The 21,896-nt window shown below is 37.5% G+C and overlaps 3 protein-coding genes across 6 annotated transcripts in view; 1 reads left to right on the top strand and 2 right to left on the bottom strand.

The window, feature by feature from the left end:
- The window catches only part of LOC106937061 (UTP--glucose-1-phosphate uridylyltransferase-like), a 17,085-nt gene extending 8,284 nt beyond the window's left edge, over window positions 1-8,801 (bottom strand). The window contains exons 1-3 of one of the 3 annotated variants that reach the window (XM_015018379.1): window positions 8,635-8,801; window positions 6,963-7,078; window positions 4,804-4,911 (exon numbers count right to left, since the gene is read on the bottom strand). In XM_015018379.1, coding sequence (XP_014873865.1) covers window positions 4,804-4,911; window positions 6,963-7,061 — 207 coding nt within the window. In that variant the 5' untranslated portion in view covers window positions 7,062-7,078; window positions 8,635-8,801. Of the gene's footprint in view, window positions 1-4,803; window positions 4,912-6,962; window positions 7,079-7,279; window positions 7,520-8,634 lie in introns of those variants that run through there. The other 2 variants (XM_015018378.1, XM_015018377.1) reach the window with 2 other exon arrangements.
- The window catches only part of vps54 (VPS54 subunit of GARP complex), a 49,352-nt gene extending 38,929 nt beyond the window's left edge, over window positions 1-10,423 (top strand). The window contains exon 24 of the mRNA XM_015018376.1: window positions 10,317-10,423. The gene's annotated coding sequence lies outside the window, so the exon portion shown is untranslated. The remainder of the gene's footprint in view (window positions 1-10,316) is intronic.
- On the bottom strand, window positions 10,269-21,594 carry LOC106937062 (malate dehydrogenase, cytoplasmic). 2 transcript variants are annotated; one of them, XM_015018380.1, is made up of 10 exons: window positions 21,350-21,594; window positions 21,180-21,277; window positions 16,987-17,085; window positions 15,584-15,680; window positions 14,586-14,761; window positions 13,489-13,611; window positions 12,717-12,893; window positions 12,506-12,619; window positions 11,427-11,516; window positions 10,269-10,583 (listed from the first exon to the last, which is right to left on the bottom strand). In XM_015018380.1, exons 2-10 carry the CDS (start codon window positions 21,231-21,233, stop codon window positions 10,461-10,463), a joined length of 1,053 nt encoding a protein of 350 aa, XP_014873866.1. In that variant the 5' UTR covers window positions 21,234-21,277; window positions 21,350-21,594; the 3' UTR covers window positions 10,269-10,460. The 2 variants fall into 2 exon arrangements, with proteins under 2 accessions (XP_014873866.1, XP_014873867.1); XM_015018381.1 differs by lacking the exons at window positions 21,180-21,277; window positions 21,350-21,594 and adding an exon at window positions 17,963-18,070.
- Window positions 21,595-21,896: the final 302 nt, after the last annotated feature.

Genomic DNA, 21,896 nt, shown 5'->3' with positions numbered 1-21,896 from the left:
GTCAGCCTTTCGTGGTCGACAGAACAGGACGTAAAAACACAGCAGATCAGTCATCCAGAACGCTGCTGCTGCTGTTCTGACTAAAACCAGGAAGATAGAGACATAACACCAGTTTTAAAGTCCCTACACTGGCTTCCTGTAGCTCAAAGAATAGACTTTAAAATACTGTTGTTAGTTTATAAATCACTGAACAGTTTAGCACCACAATACATTAAAGATCTGTTATTGCTGTACCAACCGTCTAGACCTCTCAGATCTTCTGGTTCTGGTTCTGCTCTGCATCCAGAACCAGAACCAAACAAGGAGAAGCAGCATTCAGCTTCTATGCACCACAAATCTGGAACAAACATCCAGAAAACTGAAAAACTGCTGAAACACTGAGCTCATTTAAATCCAGACTAAAACCTCTCCTGTTTAGAGTTGCTTTTGAAACATAATAAATGGAACATTGATCAATATATTCAATGTGTTTTGATAATTTTAACAATGGCAAAATGAAATTTTATTGCTTTTCACAACTGTTGACTTTATGATGCGTTTTTAATTTTAGATTATCAGACGTACTTCTGCGTAGTCAAACAGTGCAGGTAATGACAGAACTTCCTCAAGAGATTCTAGTGACTTTCTCTCTGAATGCTTATCATTTATTTGCTTAGCATTTATTTGTAAATAACCACCTCATTGGAAATGCTCATAAGATAAGAACTGGATTTATTGTAGCGATACTTTAAAATTAACTATGTTTGAAACCATCCAAAACTATTATGATTTCAACATTTTCACAAAGTGAAAAATGGGATTATTAGAGCTCACTGTATCTATATGAAGATGCTGCACTTTTTCAAATCAAAGGATGTCTGTGTCTAAATAACTTTTTACACTTTTATGAGTCACTGCGATCAATCAAAGTCCTATTCACCTTCTCAAACAGGCCATCTCAGGGTCAGAGATCCCTAAATAGCATGACAGGTTGAGCCAGATGCTTTTATTTTCAGCGGTCATGGCTGATTATTTAAAAATCAACCCTTAAAATAAACATCTAAAGGTTTGCTTCCTATTGGCTGCTGACAGTCGTAACTGAGCGGAGGCTTACGGTTTCACTTTGAACACACCGCGAGTCTCGGTACCATCTGTAACTTAATCAGGCAGCAGCAGAGAGGCCTTCATTTGACATAGAGACAGTTCATGTAGATCAGTGTTTCTCAACCCTGGTCCTCACCGCCCCCCTGCTCTGCATGTTTTAGATGTGCCTCTATCCCAGAACAGCTGATTCAAATGTTTGCATGACCATCAAGTACTGTAGAAGCCTGTTAATCACCCAGAGATGCAATTCAGGTGTGTGGCAGAAGGAGTGTTTTTTTTTAGAAGCAGTTGACTAAATGGAAGAAAAAAATGTGGATAAAGTGAATTTTGCATAATGGGTTCCATTGAAATTTGTTGTTTGTGCTGTTTTTAAATCAAATCTGTGTCCTGCCGATGGAACAGGGCATGGTTTTTGGTTTTCAGCTGAAATTGTCTTCGTGGAGAGTGGAGACATCATTCAGGGGCTCTTGGGTAATTCTGCTGTGAAGACTGACGATGTGATGGATGCAGTTTTTGTTTTTCTGTTTCAACAACCGGGTTCATTTCTAAAGAGAACCACAAGGATCCAGACTTGCATGTTCAGAACCCCAGTTGGATCTGAGCTTTGGGAGCTGTTGCTACAGGCTGCTATCCCTCTGTCTTCAACCAGCTGTCTGTAATCTGAAGACCTCGTGTCCTGGTGAAATTATTGAGGGGAGGGCAGCTTTAAAGCTAGAGAAAAGCTCTTAAACGCCTCCCCCCATTACAGCAGAAATGTTGATGAAACATGACAAACACACTGACTTATTGGAAAATAACTGTGCAGGCGCAGAAGAAGAAACCAGGGTGTGTGTTGGCCCTATTCTTGATTTCTATTTCAGGTCCAAATGAATGCTGTGCAACAGGTCAGTGATTAATGTGAGGGTTGCACCAAACCAGCAACAGCTGCACACCAAAATATAGCATTTCATGTAAATTAAACTCATTTTCTCGTGTGACCCAGTGATTATCAGCAGTAGTAAGGAGTTGGGTGGGTGGATATCTCGGGGGTTTAATGCCTTCCAAAGCGAACGTTGTGAATGCTGTGGCGGTCAGGCTATTCTTAGCCGTAACCTTCGCTGTCCTGGGTATTCTAGGAGTGTGTGTGTGTGTGTGTGTGTAGGAGAGTGTGTGTGAAAAGTCACCATGCTGATTAATAACTGGTCAGAACCTGGATGTTCTCAACGTCTAGGTCTGGTTACACTTGCTTGTTTCAGGGGGATGCCGTGCATTCCCATTCTACTGCCAGTGAATCATTTAAAGGAACAGTTCCACGTTTTAGTGAATGAACTGAAGTCAGACCAGCAGATTAATTTACATCAATCTACACTCCAAAACCACAAAATCCTAACAAGTATTTGTTTAGTTTCTGGTGCAAAGCGTGAAGTACGACAAAACTAACTTACGAATAACTTTTTTAGCAAGATATAAGAGCTTGTTTTAAGTGAATAATTATTCAATACTGATTAAAAAAAAGTGTAAGCTTCATGTAAATAAAAATGTCTTTTTATAAGTGAAATGATCTGTCTTAATGCTTTTTATCAATATTAAAAAATTACTGACTTTAAACAAGGTCCTATTTCTTGCTAAAAAGTTATTAGTTTTTTGTCTTATTTCAAGTGAACTAATAAGATATGTGCCCTATAGAAACTAGACAAAACTACTTGGAAATGTTTTGTGTTTATGCAGTGCAGTAACAGTTTTTAAAGTTTACGTAAAAACAAAGATTTGAAATTTAAAGCAAAAGGATTTGCCTTTATTTTTCTGTTCAACAGTGCTTTCCAAAAGTATTCATACGTCTCCACAAAGTTTTCCACATTTAGTCATAGTAGAAACACAAACTTCCATGTGTTTCACTGGGATATTATGTAATACACCAACACATAAATATTTGCAAAGTCTGAAACGCATTTGTATTCAACTGCTTTTAAAATTTGCAGATTTTTGTTTACAAGTAATATAGAATAAAATCTATTATTTTTCATCCGTTTCAGAACTTGCGTTTGATTGTCACCAAAGAGGCACAAACTGCAATTTTCTGGCTGATCACAAATCTTTAAATAGCTTTAAATCTTTAAATAGCCGGATCTGCTGATTCCGATTTTGTCCAATATCGATTTTCTTATTTTTGTCTGAAAAAATGTTAAATATAGCTACAAAGAAATAGGTTGGCATTAGTGGGGTGACTACTGCTAATCACATATGTGGCTGATTTTCAGAGCTTTGCAGAGGCAGACAAGATTGATGGATAAGACTGGTTTTTCATTTGAGTATCAGCCGACTGTTGATCTTCCAAAAATAAGAAAACTGGTGTCGATTTATCAGTGAACTGCCACATAAAATTCAAACAAAATTCATTAAATAAAAAGACCAATTGTAAAAAATCTGGAAGACATTTGGAAGGTCTGTGAAGTTAAATTCTTCATGTTCAGAAATCTCCATTTATTGAATAATTACAAAAATTAAAGTTAGACTAGAGTTTTCTTAAGCTAACCAGGAAAGTAGCCGCATGCAGACCAACCCTGTGGGAGGCTGCGTTTCAGGAAGAGGTGACTAATCATGCGACTGCTGCTCACAGCTACGCTCTACATGTGAGTGTGTCCTTGAGCGAGAACCAGACTCTGAATGACTTTCACTGTCAACACAGACATCAAATAAGGCGTCAGCAAATTCACTAGGAGCCACATTTAAAAACCCAGGAATATCAGTTACTATTAAAAGCAGCTAAATGCAGCTAACATATTCATTTATACTGCAACGTAAGCAACGTTTACCTTTTCTTCCCAAATGGGACGAAGCAGATGGAGCAGATTATAGCTGAAAAACAAGCTTTCATTAGGCTGAATCGGTCTGCAGAGAACCTGGTTTTATGGGTAATAAGTGGACATTTCAAGATGCAAATATGCAGTTAAACCGAGATTTAATTGAAGGGATTTATTTAAAAATAACACGTAGCAAAAGTTTTCAAAGAGTAGACAGCTGCTGATACTGATGCTGTGTGTGTGTTTTTGTTGTAATACCTTGTGGGGACCATTTTCCTGACACATAGAACGTCGTGGGGACCCACTGCTCCTTGTGGGGACTGTTTTGGTTAGGTATGTAATGGATAGGGTTAGGATAAGGTTTAGGCTGTAGAAGTGAATGGAAGTCAATGGAAAGTCCTCACAAAGATAGCCATGCAAACATGTTTGTGTGTATTGTAATTGGAAAACAACCAATAGTGTTATATTTTTGTCTTATTTCATTGTATATTAATTTTTGTAACTTGTAAAAGGACTGCAGATAGGAATTAGCTTTTGCTATAATCTTGTTAATCGCATCAGATTGCGACATTTATGTTTAAGTTGTGCCATTATAAATAAAATTCATTATCTATGCTGTAGTCAAATTTCTGTTGGAAATTATTTTGTAAATTAAATAAAGTTACTTAAATTATGGGAACCATTATTTGGATTCAAATACTAAAGTGAGACTTTTAAGTTAAATTCATGCTACATTTAGTTTAGATGTACTTTAAATGTATTTGTTTTAAGGTAAAACTGTGTGGGAATGTGTTATATATATAAAAAAGACATTGTGCAATCCTGCAGCCTGACGTCCGAGTGGATGCTCATTGTGAGCACCAGAGCTGGACTGCAGAACCAGAGGGATTGCGACATGGAGCCGAATAAACAGCGTGACTTCAGGTGTCAGGAGGCTTACCGATTCCTCTGGCGGCCGCTTGATTTTGGCCCAGTCCACTGAGGGACCTTTGACCTGCAAGAATCTGTGGAAGAGGTTCTTGAAGCCATCAAAGTCTTTTCTGGAGACCTGAAATAAAACCAACCAAAGATTAGTTGTCTCTGATGGAAAACAGGTTTTTCTTCATATTTTGTTTAAACCGAATAAACAGTTAAACAAACGATCTTTGTTGCAAAGAAAAACTTCTCAAATGGAGAAGTTTGGAGCCTGGATGTGGGAATGAAATTAAAAAGTACGAGCCGGTGAGAATTACTAATTGATTTGTTCGTTTCTCAATCTAACGGCCGTTATTGACACAAGCCAATAATATCTTTCTCTGCATTCTTAAACCCTGCAGCAACATGCAGTGATAATGTTCAAACTAGAGATGCACCGATACAATATTAATATCTGTAATGGTACCAATATTGAAAGAAAATTTGAATCGGGCATTGGTGACAATGTGCTGGATTGATAAGGGCAACTTTATGTTTTGTTATTTTACATTGTATTTAGAATTCCTTATTGCACTTTCTGAACCATTTGAAATATTTGTAGCAGTTTATTTGGTCGTCAATCTATTGTTTTAATCAGTTTCAGTTTCTTTTATTTATTTTAATTGGCTGTTATTTTCCTAATTGCACTGACTGAACAAATTAAAGTTGTTTTTACTTGTTGGACCATGTAAGATGTGTGAAGTGATTGGTGTATTTATCTGCTGTACCGGTGCAGTTATAAAACCAATTTGTCTGTGTTTAAAATAAGAAATGTTTTAGGTGATTTCAGCACCATCTTTCTGCATCGGTATCAGAAGTGACAAAAAAGGATTGTTCAGAAAATTAGTGCAAAATGTTGATTAAACTGTTTATGGTTGTCTAACAATAACTTTTAGATGGATGGCAGATCTTTATTGGATCTTGACCTTTGTGGGATTTTAGAAAATGCTGGACATTCTGACTTCAGCAGAGCTTTCTGTAAATTTTTACAGATTGAGATTTGGATTTGAGCTCTCTTTCTGGGTAAAAAGGGAACTCAAAGTTCAAGTCCTCATGTAAAATGTCTGTCATATTTCCCATTTTAGTAATTAACGAGACAGGAGCTGCTATAAAAAGTCTGAGAACCACTTAAAAGACATTACTCCATTACCAAGAACTGCAAAGAACAAAAGCTTAATACATAAAAAATTGTGGAAGAAATATTTTGATGGAAAAATTGACAAAGATGGTAAGGCTACAAGAAGCACGACTGTGCAAAAAATGAAAAAAAAAAACTGACCTTTTAATAAGACTTTACATGAATGAGAACTGGAATAACTGAAAAACATACTAATCTAGTAAATTGTCAGGATATTAACATTTCCATTGTTCAGTTTCTTTGTTTTACTTGTTTGTTGAAAAAAGACAATAATAAAGATTTAAGTGACATAAAAATAGCTTCGAGTTGATAATTTGTCATAGACAATGTTCAAATATTTGCATTAAAAGGATTGACGCCTCCTCCATCATCAAACTTTAAAAACAATACTGGTATCCCTTTGTGTTGTCTATGTTTTCTTATAAAGATATAACTATTAACATAGACTACATAATTTAAAAAAAAACACCTTTTTTTAACCAAATAACTGACCCAAATTTGGTGCACCAGTGACGAGGCTGGGCTGGAAAATAGCTAAGACACAACTAAAGTGTTAGAAAGTTTCAGAAATATCAAGAAAATATTTGTAATATTTGAAAAACTTGTCTTTAAAACAGGCAGAAGATGCCAGTGCAGTGTTTGTTTTTCTTAAACAGGCCATTTCAACATCATGTGTGCGTTTGGGTCAGAACTTAAAGGTTGTTTATCTCGATTCCTGCGTAGCCGTGTTTTCAGACAGAAGCTCTGTCGGACTTTCGGTTTGCAGGAACACTTGTTCTGCAAACAGTTACTCAATACATGTAAATACAGATAAACCAGTCCATGACTCTTGTTCCACTATGTGGCCCACACAGTGGAACAAGAGTCATGGACTATGACAAATTTGTCATGCACAGAATAAACATGATTAAAGTGCATAAACCTGCAAACAAACAAGAGCTTAATATTCCTGCATGGTTTCACCTGCAATTGGAGTTTTGAGGACGTTTCTGCAGAGGTTTACCCACCTCAGCTTCAGCTTTGTTGGCCGTGGCCAGCAGCGCCTCCAGCTCCTGATGCATGGAGGCTTCATGCTGCTGACGGAGCTTCTCCTCAAACTCCGTCATCGGTCCTCTGATGAGAGCTGGAAACGCACACAAAGATCTTCCTTTTTACTCCCTTGGAAACAAATGAGCTACTTATCTTTTTGCTATTGTTATTTATTCTAATTAAAAGCAATATTAGTAAAAAAAAATTGTCATTATCAAACTTTTTTTTTTACACGTCTGGTAAGAAAACCTTTCTGAAAAGTCCTGATGACTCTCCTAGCAGGCAGTAAACTTACCGTCTACCGTAAGCGACATTTTTACCAGAGTCTGTTTAAAGAACAAAGATTACGGTAACAAGCTGTGGAGACTGTCAGCAGCTCGCAGGTTTTACTGGCAGGTCAAGCAGCTCACCAAGAGTCCTTGCATGCATTAAAAAGTCAAAAATGGTCCCTAGTTAAAACCGCAGCGCCAGTCTCTGTCCCACAACAATACACAGCCTCCTCATCCTCAGCTCAGAGGAAGCTCACACACTCTGGGCTGTGATTCTAATCTGAGCGCAGGGCCGGCCCACAGACACACACACCAATCACACACAACCAGAGAGAGTGTCAAAGTGTGTGTTGGGAGTGTCTCCGTCAGACCTCTTCCAGATCACACTCCACAACACTTTAAAGTTTTGGGGTGGAACTTCAGGCGCTTACAGCTGATTACATTTACAACTAAATCATCTGGATAAAATTTAAGCAGCATTACTCTGTAAACATTATTATTATCTTGGCTTTTCTTCTTTGATTGGCATGCCCTGTGGTAGTCTCAAATACACTCAAACATTTGGGCAAATTAAAAACAAAATAAGTATCAGAAATAAATAGACTTCCATTTTAATAAAAGAGCAAGAATTCAAAGTGGAGTAGTCTGCATCTTTTTGATTAAAGGTTCTGTTTTGAAAAATTGTTAGGTTTTAAGGTTTAAAGAAAGGCAGGTTTTAGAGAGTTAAATAAAATACTCCCAGAAGCCAAACATCATTTTTAAAAATGTATTTTAATGTTTGCAACCGCATTCAGATTTTTTAAAAAAGCATCTATTTTCCATTAAAGGAGTAAAAATTAATGTTTAAGTCGCTGACAGAGGCTTTCACTAAAGTAGACCTGGAACAGGTGCAATGTAATATTCAATATTTTGGCATCAAAAACAAGTAGATGGAGAGATTTAAACAGTTTGTTTTTGAGGTCAAAAGGTCAAGCTTCTAAGGCCCAAAGGCATTTATAATCTCGTAATAAAGCAACTATTTGGGTAAAGCCAGCTTGGAATACTCAGATTCATCACATTATATGTGTTTTTAACATTTCTATAGCTTCAGTTGGGGATTTAAATATCATATAAAAGATAATTAAATAGGTTGCTTTGCTAGAAAATACACCTATCTGGTCTTAAAATGGCCCTAATGATGTTTCAAACTTTAATAATGTGTGTATGCAAGTTCTGTAACACGTAAAACCACAAACACAAATGCACATTGGTTTGACATAGATTCAGGGCAGAAGCACACGACTCGGTGCATTTAAATAAAGCATGTCAGACCACAGCCGTGAAAAAGGACACCAAACTTGCACTAAGAGCTACATTTCTCTCTAGCGAAGCTCTTACCCACCTGCTCAAAAAGTCAAAGCCTAAAAAAAGAAACCTTCCGCGGTTCGGACTGACAGTTTCACACTGGGTACCATGGACCAGCTGGGACAGAAAAAAGGCGAGTAACAAGGTGGAAACTGGCAGCGGCGTCATCACGCCGCCCGAGAAGCTTAGCCTGTTGCTTCTGCAGCGCGAGCCCGTCCCTCACTCTAACGGTAGTGACGTAACGGCAGGAGCTGGAAATCACGGCCGCTATTGGTCGAAGGCGTTCGTCAATGTTTGCCCCGCCCACTGAGGAACTCCATCATAGACATGAATACGACTCGATCACCGATCAAGTCAAAACGAGTTTCTTTTACTTTTATGTTTTCGTCCGGTCAACAGCTAATAAAAGCAAAATATATTAAGTTATAAAAAAGCACAAAAACTCTGGAAATGTAAAAAAAATTATTTTTTCTGATCGATATCGACATGTAACTTGATGTTACTGTCAAATTAGTACAGTATGTTAGTAACTTACATTAACTCAGAGGTGGGTAGAGCACCCAAAAAATGTACTCGAGTAAGAGTAGCACTACTTCCTCATATTTTACTCAAGTAAAAGTAAAAAGTAGCCATCCAAGAATTACTCAAGTGAGAGTAAAAAAGTATTTGGTAAGTCTATTCAAGTACTAAGTAACTGATCAAATCATTAATAGTTCAATATTTAAAAATAACATGAACAGAGGGATCAAAATTGAATTTTTGGTATTTTAAGGATGGACATAATTCATATAAGCAACAAAAAAAACTAATCAGACAATTTTTCCCCCAAAATCAGTTTCTTTTAATAATAAACTTTAACAAAGTTGATTATTATTAGGTATGTGTCTGTTTCTGGTGAATTTTGGCTTAAAACGTTTTTGTTCTTCAAGTAAGAGTAGCAATACTTCATAATAAAATTGCTGAAGTAAAAATAAAAAGTTGCAGTGTGGTAAAAAATACTTTTTTTTTCAGATTACTCAAGTAAATGTAATTGAGCAAATGTAAATAGTTACTACTCAACTCTGTTGCATTTACTAGAGTACCTTTTAGAAATAGAAATGTTACTTGGAGTACTTTTTACTTCTACTTGAGTATTAAGTGTCGCCACCTTTACCCGAGTAGTTTCTAGATACTCCACCTACTAAATAAAGAGCAGGTTTTACCCAAAAACAAACACACTACCTCATGTTTGTACACAAACTCTATTGGTTTTTAGTAATCAAGATAAACAATATTATATCCGATTTATATTGAACTTGAAATTATGCCGCCCCCGTGTGGTTGCCGTCGTCTACTGTAAGCAACCGATGGACAAAAGGCTGTTACAAGTATGTAAAACTGAGTGTGTAAAATGTATACAAAGCATACTATTTGTTTTATGTGAAGTGCTAAACCTTTGAGCTCTTGTTTTAGCTCTGTTTAAAACAAGCAGAGAAGTTTAGGAGCGGGCTGAGGTGCATAGTTGTGAGAGTGATGAGAACTGATGAGGCTGGAGAAAGTTGGTCAGATTTCTTAGTTTTATTGAAGAGAAGATGGTTCGTTACAGTTTCTGCACAGCTAATGTGTGTGTTTTCAGCTACTAACAGAGACGTCTTGGTGTCTTGCACACACGCACACAGGTCAGGCCAGGTTGTGGAGGTTATAGCAGGTTTTCTGGAAACCTGAAGAAGGGGCCAAGTTACACACACACACACACACGCTTCCACACATACTCTCAGAGGTGACACACAGACTCCAGCTCAGATGGTTTAGCAGTGGAGGACATCTTCAGAGGCGAGAACAGCCAGGATGTAAGAGCTGCTGCTGGTCAGCAGGAGGGGACAGTCACTTGGACAGGAAGTCCAGGGCCGTGTCTCGCTCCTCCACCAGCTCTGCTGCTGTGGCGTCCATCTTGGCTCTAGAAAAGTCATTGATGTCGAGACCATCCACTATTTTCCAGGACTTGTTCTGGGAATTAGAACAGAGAAAACACTTTCAGGGTTCGTACACTTATCCGACAGTAAAGTTCAAGTATTTACAAGGCAGGTTTCCAAACTTTTCCAGCACCACACCTTGGAGATAAAAATATAAACGAACTAAAAAACTGTTTCAATTTAACATTTTCTAATCTCATCTATTACTGTCATTAATAAGATCTTGTGATAGTATTGTACATTCTACAGAGGGGACAAGGTAAACTAAAATATAACAAACACTTATGTTTTGAATAAAATGCCTCTCTAACACACACCATATAGACCTGACTGATCCAATAAAACTTAAAAAAAAAAAAAAAAACTGAAAAAGATGGATCTCTCTAAGTAAAAATTATGTCTTTAAAAAAAATTCTCACCAAGTTTTCAGGCATTTAGTAAATAAAAATATTTTTGGTAATTCCAACTGACCTAAAACAAGAGAAATGCGGCCTGATGTAACTTCAGACAGTGAGAAAAAAAATCATGCTTTATTATCTCTTCATATCTGGTTACAACTGTACATAACGTCTTTCAAATGTAGGTTTTTAAAGAAACATTAGATTGCACTTTATTACAAATTTCAAACATTTTCAAGGATTTCGCAAACCCTGCACTTTGTGTATGATACTTAAAAGTTTTTAAACAAGTGCTTTTCTTTTCACTTAAAAGCCTCAGTTTGACAAAAAGAAACATTTCTCATTCAAGAAGGTTTAAGGTTGTCAGAAAAAAACTGAATATGTTTAGAAATACAGTTGAGTGTCCTAACCCTTTGAAACTGAACAGCCTGATTCCATCAATCGTTCTCATACTGAAATGGTTTTGAGATCCAGCTCACCTTGATCTGGACAGGGAAGGAGTAAATGAGGTCCTCCGGGATGCCGTAGGAGTTTCCAGCAGCATACACACCCATGGAGATGAACTCACCCTGCAGGTCACAAACAGAGAAACTATTTATAGTAGTTTAAACAACAGAGAGTGATGCCAACTTTAAAAAAGTTTGGCTTCTCATCACAGCCATATTTCACATCTTGAAATTGATACCGGTCTCTTTAAGAAGCTCAAACTCTGCTAAACTCATTTTCAGATTCACAAAAATGGTCTTCATCGTGGCTTTTCTAGCATAATGAGCAGTTTGTATAAGCTCAGCAGATTTGCAGTTCCACCAGGTGTTTGCTAATTGCTGTTAGCAAACGCTTAGGCATGAATGGTTGCTCCGGGAGATTCAAGGATTCCTCAAAGCAACAAACTTAGTGTGTTTTTGATTAGAGAATAACATTGTAACATGATGTAAATCTAAAAAAAACCCAGTTGATTTTACATAATACTCCTTAAAGATGCAGCCAGAGCTAAAGTGGTTTAAATCAAACATATTCAAGTGTTAGAATGGCCTAGTCGAAATCCAGACCTAAATGCAATTGACAATCTGTGTGAAGATTCAAAATTAATGTTCAGGGAAACTGATTGAGCTTTAAATAATTAGCAAAGACCTGACAAAGATGTTTGATAGACATACTTGTTAATAACTACCAGTATAAAAAAGAAAAACAAAGGTTCTGATTTTTATTTTGAAAAAATGAAAACTAAAAAAAGTTGTTATCCTAAGAGTTCCTGCTGCCGAGAAATGAAAGCAGCATTTTTTTTTTATTTTTTTATTTCAAACATAGTAGCAGTATTAAAAAAAACAGACATGAACAAGAAATGCAAAACACATATTTTTGTACCACAATAATCTTAACATGCTCGAAAAGGAGTGGGAGTAAAAACAAACTTATGAAGTCCTACCCCATGAACTCATACCATGTTTTCAGATGAACCCTCAAAGATTAATTTTCCATTGTGTCGATTTTTTTCTTCTTCTGGAAATAATGATTTTTGTCAAAGTAACCACTTCCTGTCCTTTCTGCTAACACTGACCTCCTTGGTGCCAAACCAGATGTCCCTCATGTGGTCACAGATGGCCTTGGCAGCCGACATGGCGCTGGACAGTTTCCTCGCCTTGATGACGGCTGCACCTCTCTGCTGCACCGTCTGCAATAAGGAAGGAAAATATTTTAAAAAATAAAGGTATTTTTAAATTGTTTTTTATTTTTATACACCCGTCTTTGACAGGAGGCTGAGTACTCACGGAGATGAAGTCTCCTCTGAGCCAGGCGTCGTTCTTCACAGCTTCGTACGCGGACTTCTCACCGCTGGCAACGTTCACCTTGGCATGGTGGACGTCAGGGTACTGAGTGGAGGAGTGGTTCCCCCAGATGATGACGTTCTTGACCTGGCTGGAGGACACGCCACAACGCATCGCCACCTGCAGGTCAGAGAGATGTACTGTAACTAAGAGGATCATCTTAAATTTTGCAGGGCTATGATTTGTACTAGAAGTTCTTATGATAAACAATAATATTGTTGTAGAACATTAAAAAATTCTCAGAGATAAATGAATTTTAAGTTCCAATGAACATTTAACACTGGAACTGGAAGACATTTTAAATGTCCAGGATAAATAAACAAAACAACAAATAAACTGAATTCAGTCTCTAAACAAAAGGGTTAGTTGAGACCAAAGCACCGGATTGAAGACTTTTGTCATGCAGAAAAAGAGAGAAAAACGATAAATCATGCAAATAGAAATTACTGAGCTTGTTTTAATTGATCATGCAATCATGACTTTCCAAATCTTCTTTCAAATTAGAATCAACACTCATCTCTTATTTGACACACAATGTTTCTGAATTGATTGTTTCTAAACAATTTTGACTTTGCAAATTGGGTCTCCGCCTCTTTAAGAAGCTTCTACGTTTGGTTTCAACTGTATATTCAAGAAGCTAAAGGAAGTCGTTTTGCCCTCGTTTTTTCCAGTGTGCTCATAACCGAGGGCCATCTTCATAAAGTCCTGGACGTACCTGGGAGCACGCTCTGTTGTGGTCCAGTCGGGTCAGGCAGGAGAAGTTCTCTTTTGGGATAGATGGAGCAGACTTGGAGGCAATCAGACAGTTTGTGTTTGCCGGGTTTCCAACCACCAAAACCTGATGGGAAAAATCAAGAACGTCTCTGTGAGTCGGGCACAGCTGAGAAACAGAGGAGGATTTACAATCATATCAGGAAGTTTCTGTCAAAACCACCAGATAGTCATACTTTAAAAACAAAATCTTGTCAAGTATTTTTGGTTTAGTTTCTAGTGAAAATGTCATATTACACTTGAAATAAGACAACCTACAAATAACTTCTTAGCAAGAAAAATGAGCTTGCTGTATGTCAGTAATACCTTAATAAGTACTTGTTACAATGGCAGTTTATTTCACCTATAACAAGACATTTTCCCATGTTTTACTGAAATAATCTACTAGTGGAACTTGACCCTTTTCATCAATAAAAGTTAGAAAGTTAGAACGAACTGTTAAACTTGTATATTTTTATAGATACAGTGCTGTAAAAAGCACTTGCACCCTTACAAATTCCTACCGTTTTTGTCATTTAAATGTTTTAACCAATATCCGACAGATAACTAGAGTAAGTATAAAGTGCAATATTCATATGCTAAATTAATAAAATCAGCCTGTCTTTGGGTGAGAGTGTAAGTAATTAAATGTTTTCCTTCCTGCACAGATTTGCCATTTATCACACTTTGATTTCTGGAGATATTTAACCTGTCTGATGTCACTCAGAAGGTTTTATGACACAAGGTGCTGATTTATTTGCTACAGATTTATAGATTGTAGTAAACTGTGATTTTGTAGCAACATGAAGCTGTGATTGAACACAGATTTAAAGGACAGCATAAAAAACTGCTGGCTTTGTGAAAAAAGACTGCAGTTTTTCCTGGTGAAAAAAGCCCACTTCAGCACTTTCATGTCCTGTGTTTGTCAGTAGCAGTATAAACATAATAGAAAAAAAAAACACTTTTCTGGGAAATTGTTCCCTCAAAAAGCAAGCTGAGCTTAGATACCATTATGTAGCTCAATAACACATAATCAAGTCCAAAGGAAGCCGGAGGCGTCACCTTTACGCTCTTCTTGGCATACTTGTCCAAAGCGGATCCCTGAGTCTTAAAGATTGCCACGTTTGCTTTCAGGAGGTCCTTTCTCTCCATTCCCTCCTTCCTGGGCATGGAGCCCACCAAGATGGCGGCATCGATGTCCTTGAAGCCCACCTCCACCTTGTCAGTAGGGATGACATCTGTAGAAAGCAGAGGCAGAAGTTTAGGATTTATGTTATGCATGACATTTTATCTTGCCATGCTGTTTAAATTGCTTTTAAATTGTTTCATGTTATTAAAGGCTCATCTGGGGATGAGCACTTCTGGTGAAGTGCACTAAGGCTATAAATGTCATAGTGTTCAGTATTTGTTTATACTTTACAATTGTCCATATTCAAATGAAGAAAAAAAGAAAATGTGGGACATGTTAAGTTGCCTGAACTTTTTGATGGAAAAGTAAAGACCTGAATGTATTCTTCTTAATATTCTGATGACTTTCTAGACATACTGTGCTACTTTTTCCTTCAGTCTCAAAGCTAAAAGATCTGAAGACTTCGGAGAAACACCAGTAGGTCTTGGAGATTAATTCCTGCTGCTTCGACTGATCCTAATGATAACATTGGTTTGCCGTTTGCTGACCAAATCCATCTGCTATCAGACTGAACTTCAATCTGTGCTCACTGCTGCTCTGTTCATTGTTGTACCACCACAGCTCTGATTGGCTGCTGCGGTGGCTGAACCAGCATCCAATCAGAAGCCTTGTTTTTGACACTCCTTCCTCCTGTGTGTAGGAGAAGCACTTCTCAAGGACACCACAGAGACTCATTATAACCCACTTGAAAGTAATATACGTTTCACTGTCCATTTTCTTTGGGAAAACATCATGAAACAAAAGGGATCATATGCATCGTTTGTGATGAAGCGTTTTAGTGTAAAACTCAACAACAGGTATAAAAACCTTCATTAAATAAGATTTTAAAAAGTGTTAGTTTCCTTTTGAGAAGAAAGAGGAAAACACTCACCCATCAGCAGCGGGAGGGCGCAGTCCTGCAGCTCCATGACGACTCCGTCCAGCACAGGCAGCATAGGGGGGATGTCCAGCAGGATCAGGATGATTGGCTGATGATACAACGGAAAATTGATTTTAGGAGGATTTTTCAGACGACAAAGTCAAGAACTAACAGTTCAGGGGTGAAAAGGGTGATCTTAATGTTGGTTTAAATACACACGCTATGACATTCCATCTGGTTCAGAAAAATTTAAACCTTTCCTAAAATTTACGCCACCAAATGTCCTTCATATTCCTCAATGTTTCCTGAAAGACATTTTGACAGAGTTCTCCATCTTGTTAGACTACTTTCTGTATTTAAAGTTAACACCTGACTTTAAACACCGAAAGGGTTTAATTTTTTTAATTTAGGAGCAAAAAAACAAAAAAAAACAAAACAAAAAAAACAAAACAAACAAAAAAAAAAAAACACTTTCAATTGGACAAGTTTCCTAAATATCTTTGCAGCTATGAATTGTTCATTCAGGATATTTAGCACAGCCACTAATTAAAGTTCACAGCTGCTCACACATAGGATTTTAAATATAGACCAAGATGTTTATTTTTAGTCTCACCTGACCAAAGCATGTACTTCCTGTGTACCCTGACCTTTACCCATTGTTGCAAACTGCAAAGAGGACTATATCTGTTAAGTGCATGGCTGACAATTCTTACCAATTAGCTGATTTTTGAAGGTAATAGGTTGAACTGGGTTTTATTTATCACTGTCAGGGTAAAGGTGTTGCCCCCAAAAAACAGAATAAAGCAAAAAAGCATGTTACACCTTTCAGTTTTGGTAAAAATGTGAAAACCCATTTTCATTCTGCTTCACAACTGTGCACATTTCTATGTTAGTTTATCACCTGCAGTTCTATTAAAAAGCTCAAGATGTGCTTTTGCAAGCCACTAAACATGTTTTTCTGCACGACTGTATCTCAGAAACTTGTAAAAAAAATGTAGGTTTTTGTTTTTGCTGAGCTGCAAGGTTACCAACATGATTACATTTTGAGCAAATGGTGCATCAAATACATTCTGAGACAATTTTACAAGGTTGAATTTAAATCCTGATGCTGATACAGATTATATATTTTCACTGGGTCCTGAGTAGGATCAGTACAACTCTCTGCATCTCCGGCTTATACTTATATTTCTTGGGATTGTTTCTTAAAGTCTTATTTTTCTTTTCCTCCACTACATCATCAAGCCATGCTGCAAGTAAATCAAGAGTATTCTTTCAGTGAACGTACATTATTCATTGTAATTCCATTACATAACAGTAAAGCACTTTGTCCCAGCTGTGCAGTGATTGGGTTCATGGCAAAAGGGGGCCTTCTGCTGCTGCTGAAAGTTATATAATAAAACCTGAATGAAAATTACCTGGTCCTTGCCAAACACATCTCCCTTTGCGATGCTGTACAGCAGGGAGTAGGCAATCTGGCCTGCAGCACCAGTCACCACAACACGAATTGGTTCAGCCTGGAGGGGAAAAAACAAGAACGGCTCGTTTGAGTAACAGACCCAGTTACTTAAGAGACATGTTATGGCAGCAGCCTGCATTTCTGTTGTGCACTCGTTGTGTGTGTACATTGTTTTATGAAAGGAGTGTATGTCTGTAACCGGTTAAACCCTGCTGTGAGGTAGTTTGTTGACAAGGTCATTAACAGCAACTAGCCCTGCAGCAGAGCTCTGTCCTTCACATGAAGGAGACTCGGCCACAAACTCCAGTAAGATCACTGAAAACAACAGAATTACTTTGCATAAACCTTAAGTTGAATCTTAAGTCATTCAACTTTGTTTTTAATTTGATTTGTTTGCTGGCATCTAAGAATTATCTTCACATTCTGCTTTAAAAGACAAAACAGCCAACATGTAATCGTTTTTCAACCGTTAAGATTTGTTAAAATCCACCCTGATGAAGATCGCACTGATTGGTTAATCCGGCTGAATAAAAATCAAAAGTCTCGGTGACGTCATTGTGACGCCTGCGCCACGCCACCCGCCCTGTCCGTGTCAAAGCGGATGAAAATGTATGAAAGCACCGCCGAGCAGCAGCAGCGCTTCAGTGTTGAACTAACAAGCACTGCTGTGCCTTGATGCTAACTTTGTGTGTTTACATTCAACCGCAGGCCCTCATTACCGAGATGCTAACTGCGCAACATCCCGGCTAAAGCAGCCCACCAAAACAGAGTAAATCCCACAAATAATATTAGCATTTTAGCATAAAGTGAACAATAAGGTGCGATGCTTCCGCCGTCTACAAAACTACATTTGGATTATTTCGAAAGACGTACGTTGGCAAAGTCTTTATAAGATGATAAAGTGATATTTCTAATCATTAATTTGCTCCTCTTACCATTTCTGCTAAAGGATGAAGTTGCGTTGGCTCAGCTGCTGCTCTCCCTGCTCAGAGTCGGACTGGTAGACGGAGGGGTCACCTCTATCCGTGTATTCTACAGTCAGACGTTGAAGTGACAGTTCCTACGTAAGTACGGGACTTGTAGTCTTTTTACGATGCTTTTTCACTCTTTCTGACTGCAATTACCTCAAAAAGAACGCAACACCCCATAATGCATTGCTCTGATCAAACCGCGCCCACTTGTGCCACATACAACAGTGAACGATTTTCTGAAAAGACTCCTTTTTTAGAAGACTATTATACCGCAAAGCAGTGACATCTTGTGGCCAACTGAGAAATTACATGATTTTCTTTAAGACATCAGCCTTTAACGCTACAAGAAAGTATTTACGAACAAAATAAGGAAATAAATAAGTCTGTTTCCCTACCATTAATATTTCATTTTAAAATAAATTTTCAAGACACAAGCCCATTAGATCCCATTGTCATTTAAGAACCTCTAAGATCTTGAACCTTTGTGACAAAAAAGACCATTTATTACGCTAAGTATTTGAGGAATCGCCTAATCTTAAAATAATAAAATAAAAATATGCAAAGCTACTGAATAAGGTTCAGTAAGGGTTAACTGTAAAAGATTTTAAGATCTTGAAATCAATCCTGCATGTGAGCATGTGAAGCAAAGCCAGCACCGTCCAGTGTTATGCACCCATATTTTACTAAGTTATAGTAAAATACAGGCCCAAAAATAAACTTGCTAAGTTTTTTCAGTTCAGTTCAGTGTGTTGCTCTCTCCTCTCTGCAACACACACACAAAAAAATGCACTTTTAATCATTTTTATGATATTATTAGATGTCATCATATGTTTTTCTAAATTGTTTTCAGGAATACCACTTATTCCAGTCCGCACAATATGTAGCAAGTAAAATTATTTAACATCACAAATTAGTGATGCTTTAAATTACTATTTTAATGATTGTGTTGGTGTTATCCACCTTGGGAAATTTACAGTACATAAGAAAATATCTTCACCTAGTGGACGACAACGGAACAAAGTTTTGAAGGGATTTCAGTAATTTACTCCATTTAGTTTAAAACGTGTATAAAAACTGTATTAACCAAAGATACATAAAACTAAGACTTTAAAAAAGACCCAAGGAGGGTTTAAAAAACCATTTTCAGAAATAAGTTACTAATGTTCCATTCTTGTTATTTTCTGATAAATCCTGGTTTAAGTGCTCATTTTTATAGCACAATAAGTCCTCATTTGTGTTAAAAAATAAATAAAAGTAATTGATTCATCCCAGGGGAATTCACTGGGTTGAATTAGATGATTACTTTCATTTCAAAATAAAAGTCTCTCCCTCTGCTCCAGGAAGTCTCTTGGGTTAACTGTAAACTTGTTAAGTTGTCAACCTGTTATCTGTAGCTTGGCAGGAGGTAAATCCTTGTAATGAATCCCGTCTGACCTTCTAGAGAATAGGACAACTCTCCTTTTACAAGGAACAGTCAAGAGGTTATTGTCTTAAAGTTATTTTGTACAGTAGATGCTAAAATTAGAAATATGCTTTTTACACTTTGAACTTTGAAACTCTTAAATAAATGCTCTAGTGAGCATTTTTAAATGAGGACCTTAATACAAGGTTCCAGCTCAAAAAGGTTACACGTTTTCATTTCTTGTATTTTTTTATCCACTACTGTGCAAAACCCTCATCTGAAACCAGACACATTGCATGAAAAACAATGGAGAGAGTGATAAATGTGGCTGATAAATGCTGTTGATTCTTAGAGTACAGCAGCATGCAAGATTTAAATCAATGACTAACTAACAGGAAAACCTGATGACAAGCTGCTGATGTAACTCATTATTTGAAATCAGGTGTGCTGAGGCTGGCAAACGTCTAAAAAAAAACATGCAGGATCAGGGCTGGGAGGCACTGCGCAGGAGAGATCAGACAGGGAATCAGGTGGTGTTTCCAGGTAAACTGATGCCAGGGAGTAAGCAGGTCAAGGGCACAGCAGCCATGTTGGATTTTCAAGTTCTGTTTTTAACAAGCTGCTCAAAGCTGCAGCAGCTCAGCAGTGCGAGGAACTGACCGTGGTGCTGATAAGCTGCAGTTTGTTCAGCTGCAAAGCACCGGTAAACACAGAGAAGGCAACCGGAAGTCTGAAAATGTAATTGTCAAAATAAAATTAGATCCGCTCCTGCTGAAGTTAATAGTTCTAGTGGGGTCACTCGAGTTAATTTTCTTTTATTATTAACCTTTATTTGCAAATTAAAACAAAAATAAATAAACAACGAGGTGTTTAGTTTAAACCTTACATCAATTAAATAATTATTTACCTAAATTATGTACCTAAATTAAAATGTTTTCACTGAGCTGCCTGCATAATATACACCAAATAAAGTGTTAATGGTTAATATTTACATACAATCATAATATCAAGTGTTATTAATTTACACAGTATGCCAATAATACATTCAGACTGCTCTAAGAAATCTCACTGTTACTTCATATAAAGATGCTGTTGGCTGCAAAAGAGCATGAGAGAAAAAACGGACTAAACATTTTCAAAAATATTGTGAATTTTAACAATATCTCCATTGCATGACTTTATAAAATCATGTACCTCATGTTTTCACTTGAATAAAGATTAGGTTTGACATACATTCATGTATCCTTAAATGTTTTAATGAAACTATATCTCAGAATTAGTAATTTTAAACAATAAATGCATACCCACAGTAACAATACTTATAATTATAGTTGTTATTACATTTTACGTAAAAATTAACAGTGCATAGCTAATTAAGTTGGCTTTGTTTGCAGACTTTTATTCTGAAATCCGTAAGCGGAAGTTGTTTGATATACATTCTCTGACTTACTGGAGTAAATACTTTATCAAAACCGCAGACTTTGACTTATATTGTTGAATAAATCAGAGATATTTACCTTTATCAAAGCAACAAACGTGTTAGTATGTTTAGAGAGACTTTTTTAATATTTTCATTTTAAAGGCCTAACAAAAATATAGGGCCCTTTGCTGCACCCCTATATTTACCAATGTAGCAAAAGAAAGGAAAAACAAAAAAAGATAAGAGGCAGACACATTTGAGACAGAAACGGTTTTACGTATGAATTATTGTGCCGTGGTGCGTTCAAAGTCGAGTCCGTCCCCCGGTTTTTCTAGGCAGCTGTGCTGCTTTTAGCTCACCTGCTGGGAAACAGCCCGCACCACCAGATACATGGACGTCAGCAGCGTCAGCATGGTCCCGCCGTGTTTTGTTGCCTTCAAACGATAACAGCCGTCCTCTGAAGGAAAAAAAATGGCGGCTTGACCCAACAGAAAGACGGCAGAGTAAAGAGGAAGGTGCGACAGGATACCCCGAGGCGTCCTTAACCGCGCTGCAGTCCGACTTTCACGCCTTCTTGCGTCTCTTACGAGCGGCTCCAACTCACACCTCCGCCCAACCCTACCTGCAGCCCACAAATACGCAGACCCAAAGCGCCGAGCCCAGTCTAGTCGCTTAATAAGATTGTGAGTCCGCAAATAGCCTCTGACCAGGACGCCATGGAGAGTTTCATGCGTGGCACAGGTGTAAATAAAAAGTGTTTGTGGTTGTACAGTAAAACTGGTGTATGAAGGACGTGTGAGTGGGAGTCAGTGACGTCAATGCAGGGGAAAAAGATATGAAGGCTGCTGCAACCCAAAATGCATATTACAGCGTTACATAAGGGCAGTGAGTGGCAGGATACCGCAGAATTAGCTCATTGATGAAAAACAGCAAGAGACAGTACAGAAAAGAAGGATCAGTACCCAGGTGCGTGCACAGAAAGTTCTGCATGGGAAGACCAGGTTGGGGCAACTGCAGGACCAGGCTAAATTTGAAATTTATTTATTTATTTATTTCGAACATGATACAAATATAAA

This window comes from Poecilia latipinna, unplaced genomic scaffold (genome assembly GCF_001443285.1).
Source record: "Poecilia latipinna isolate Pla-1442-1.1 unplaced genomic scaffold, P_latipinna-1.0 Scaffold2268, whole genome shotgun sequence".
Lineage (NCBI taxonomy): Eukaryota > Metazoa > Chordata > Actinopteri > Cyprinodontiformes > Poeciliidae > Poecilia > Poecilia latipinna.
This window is presented reverse-complemented; position numbering and strand designations above follow the sequence as displayed.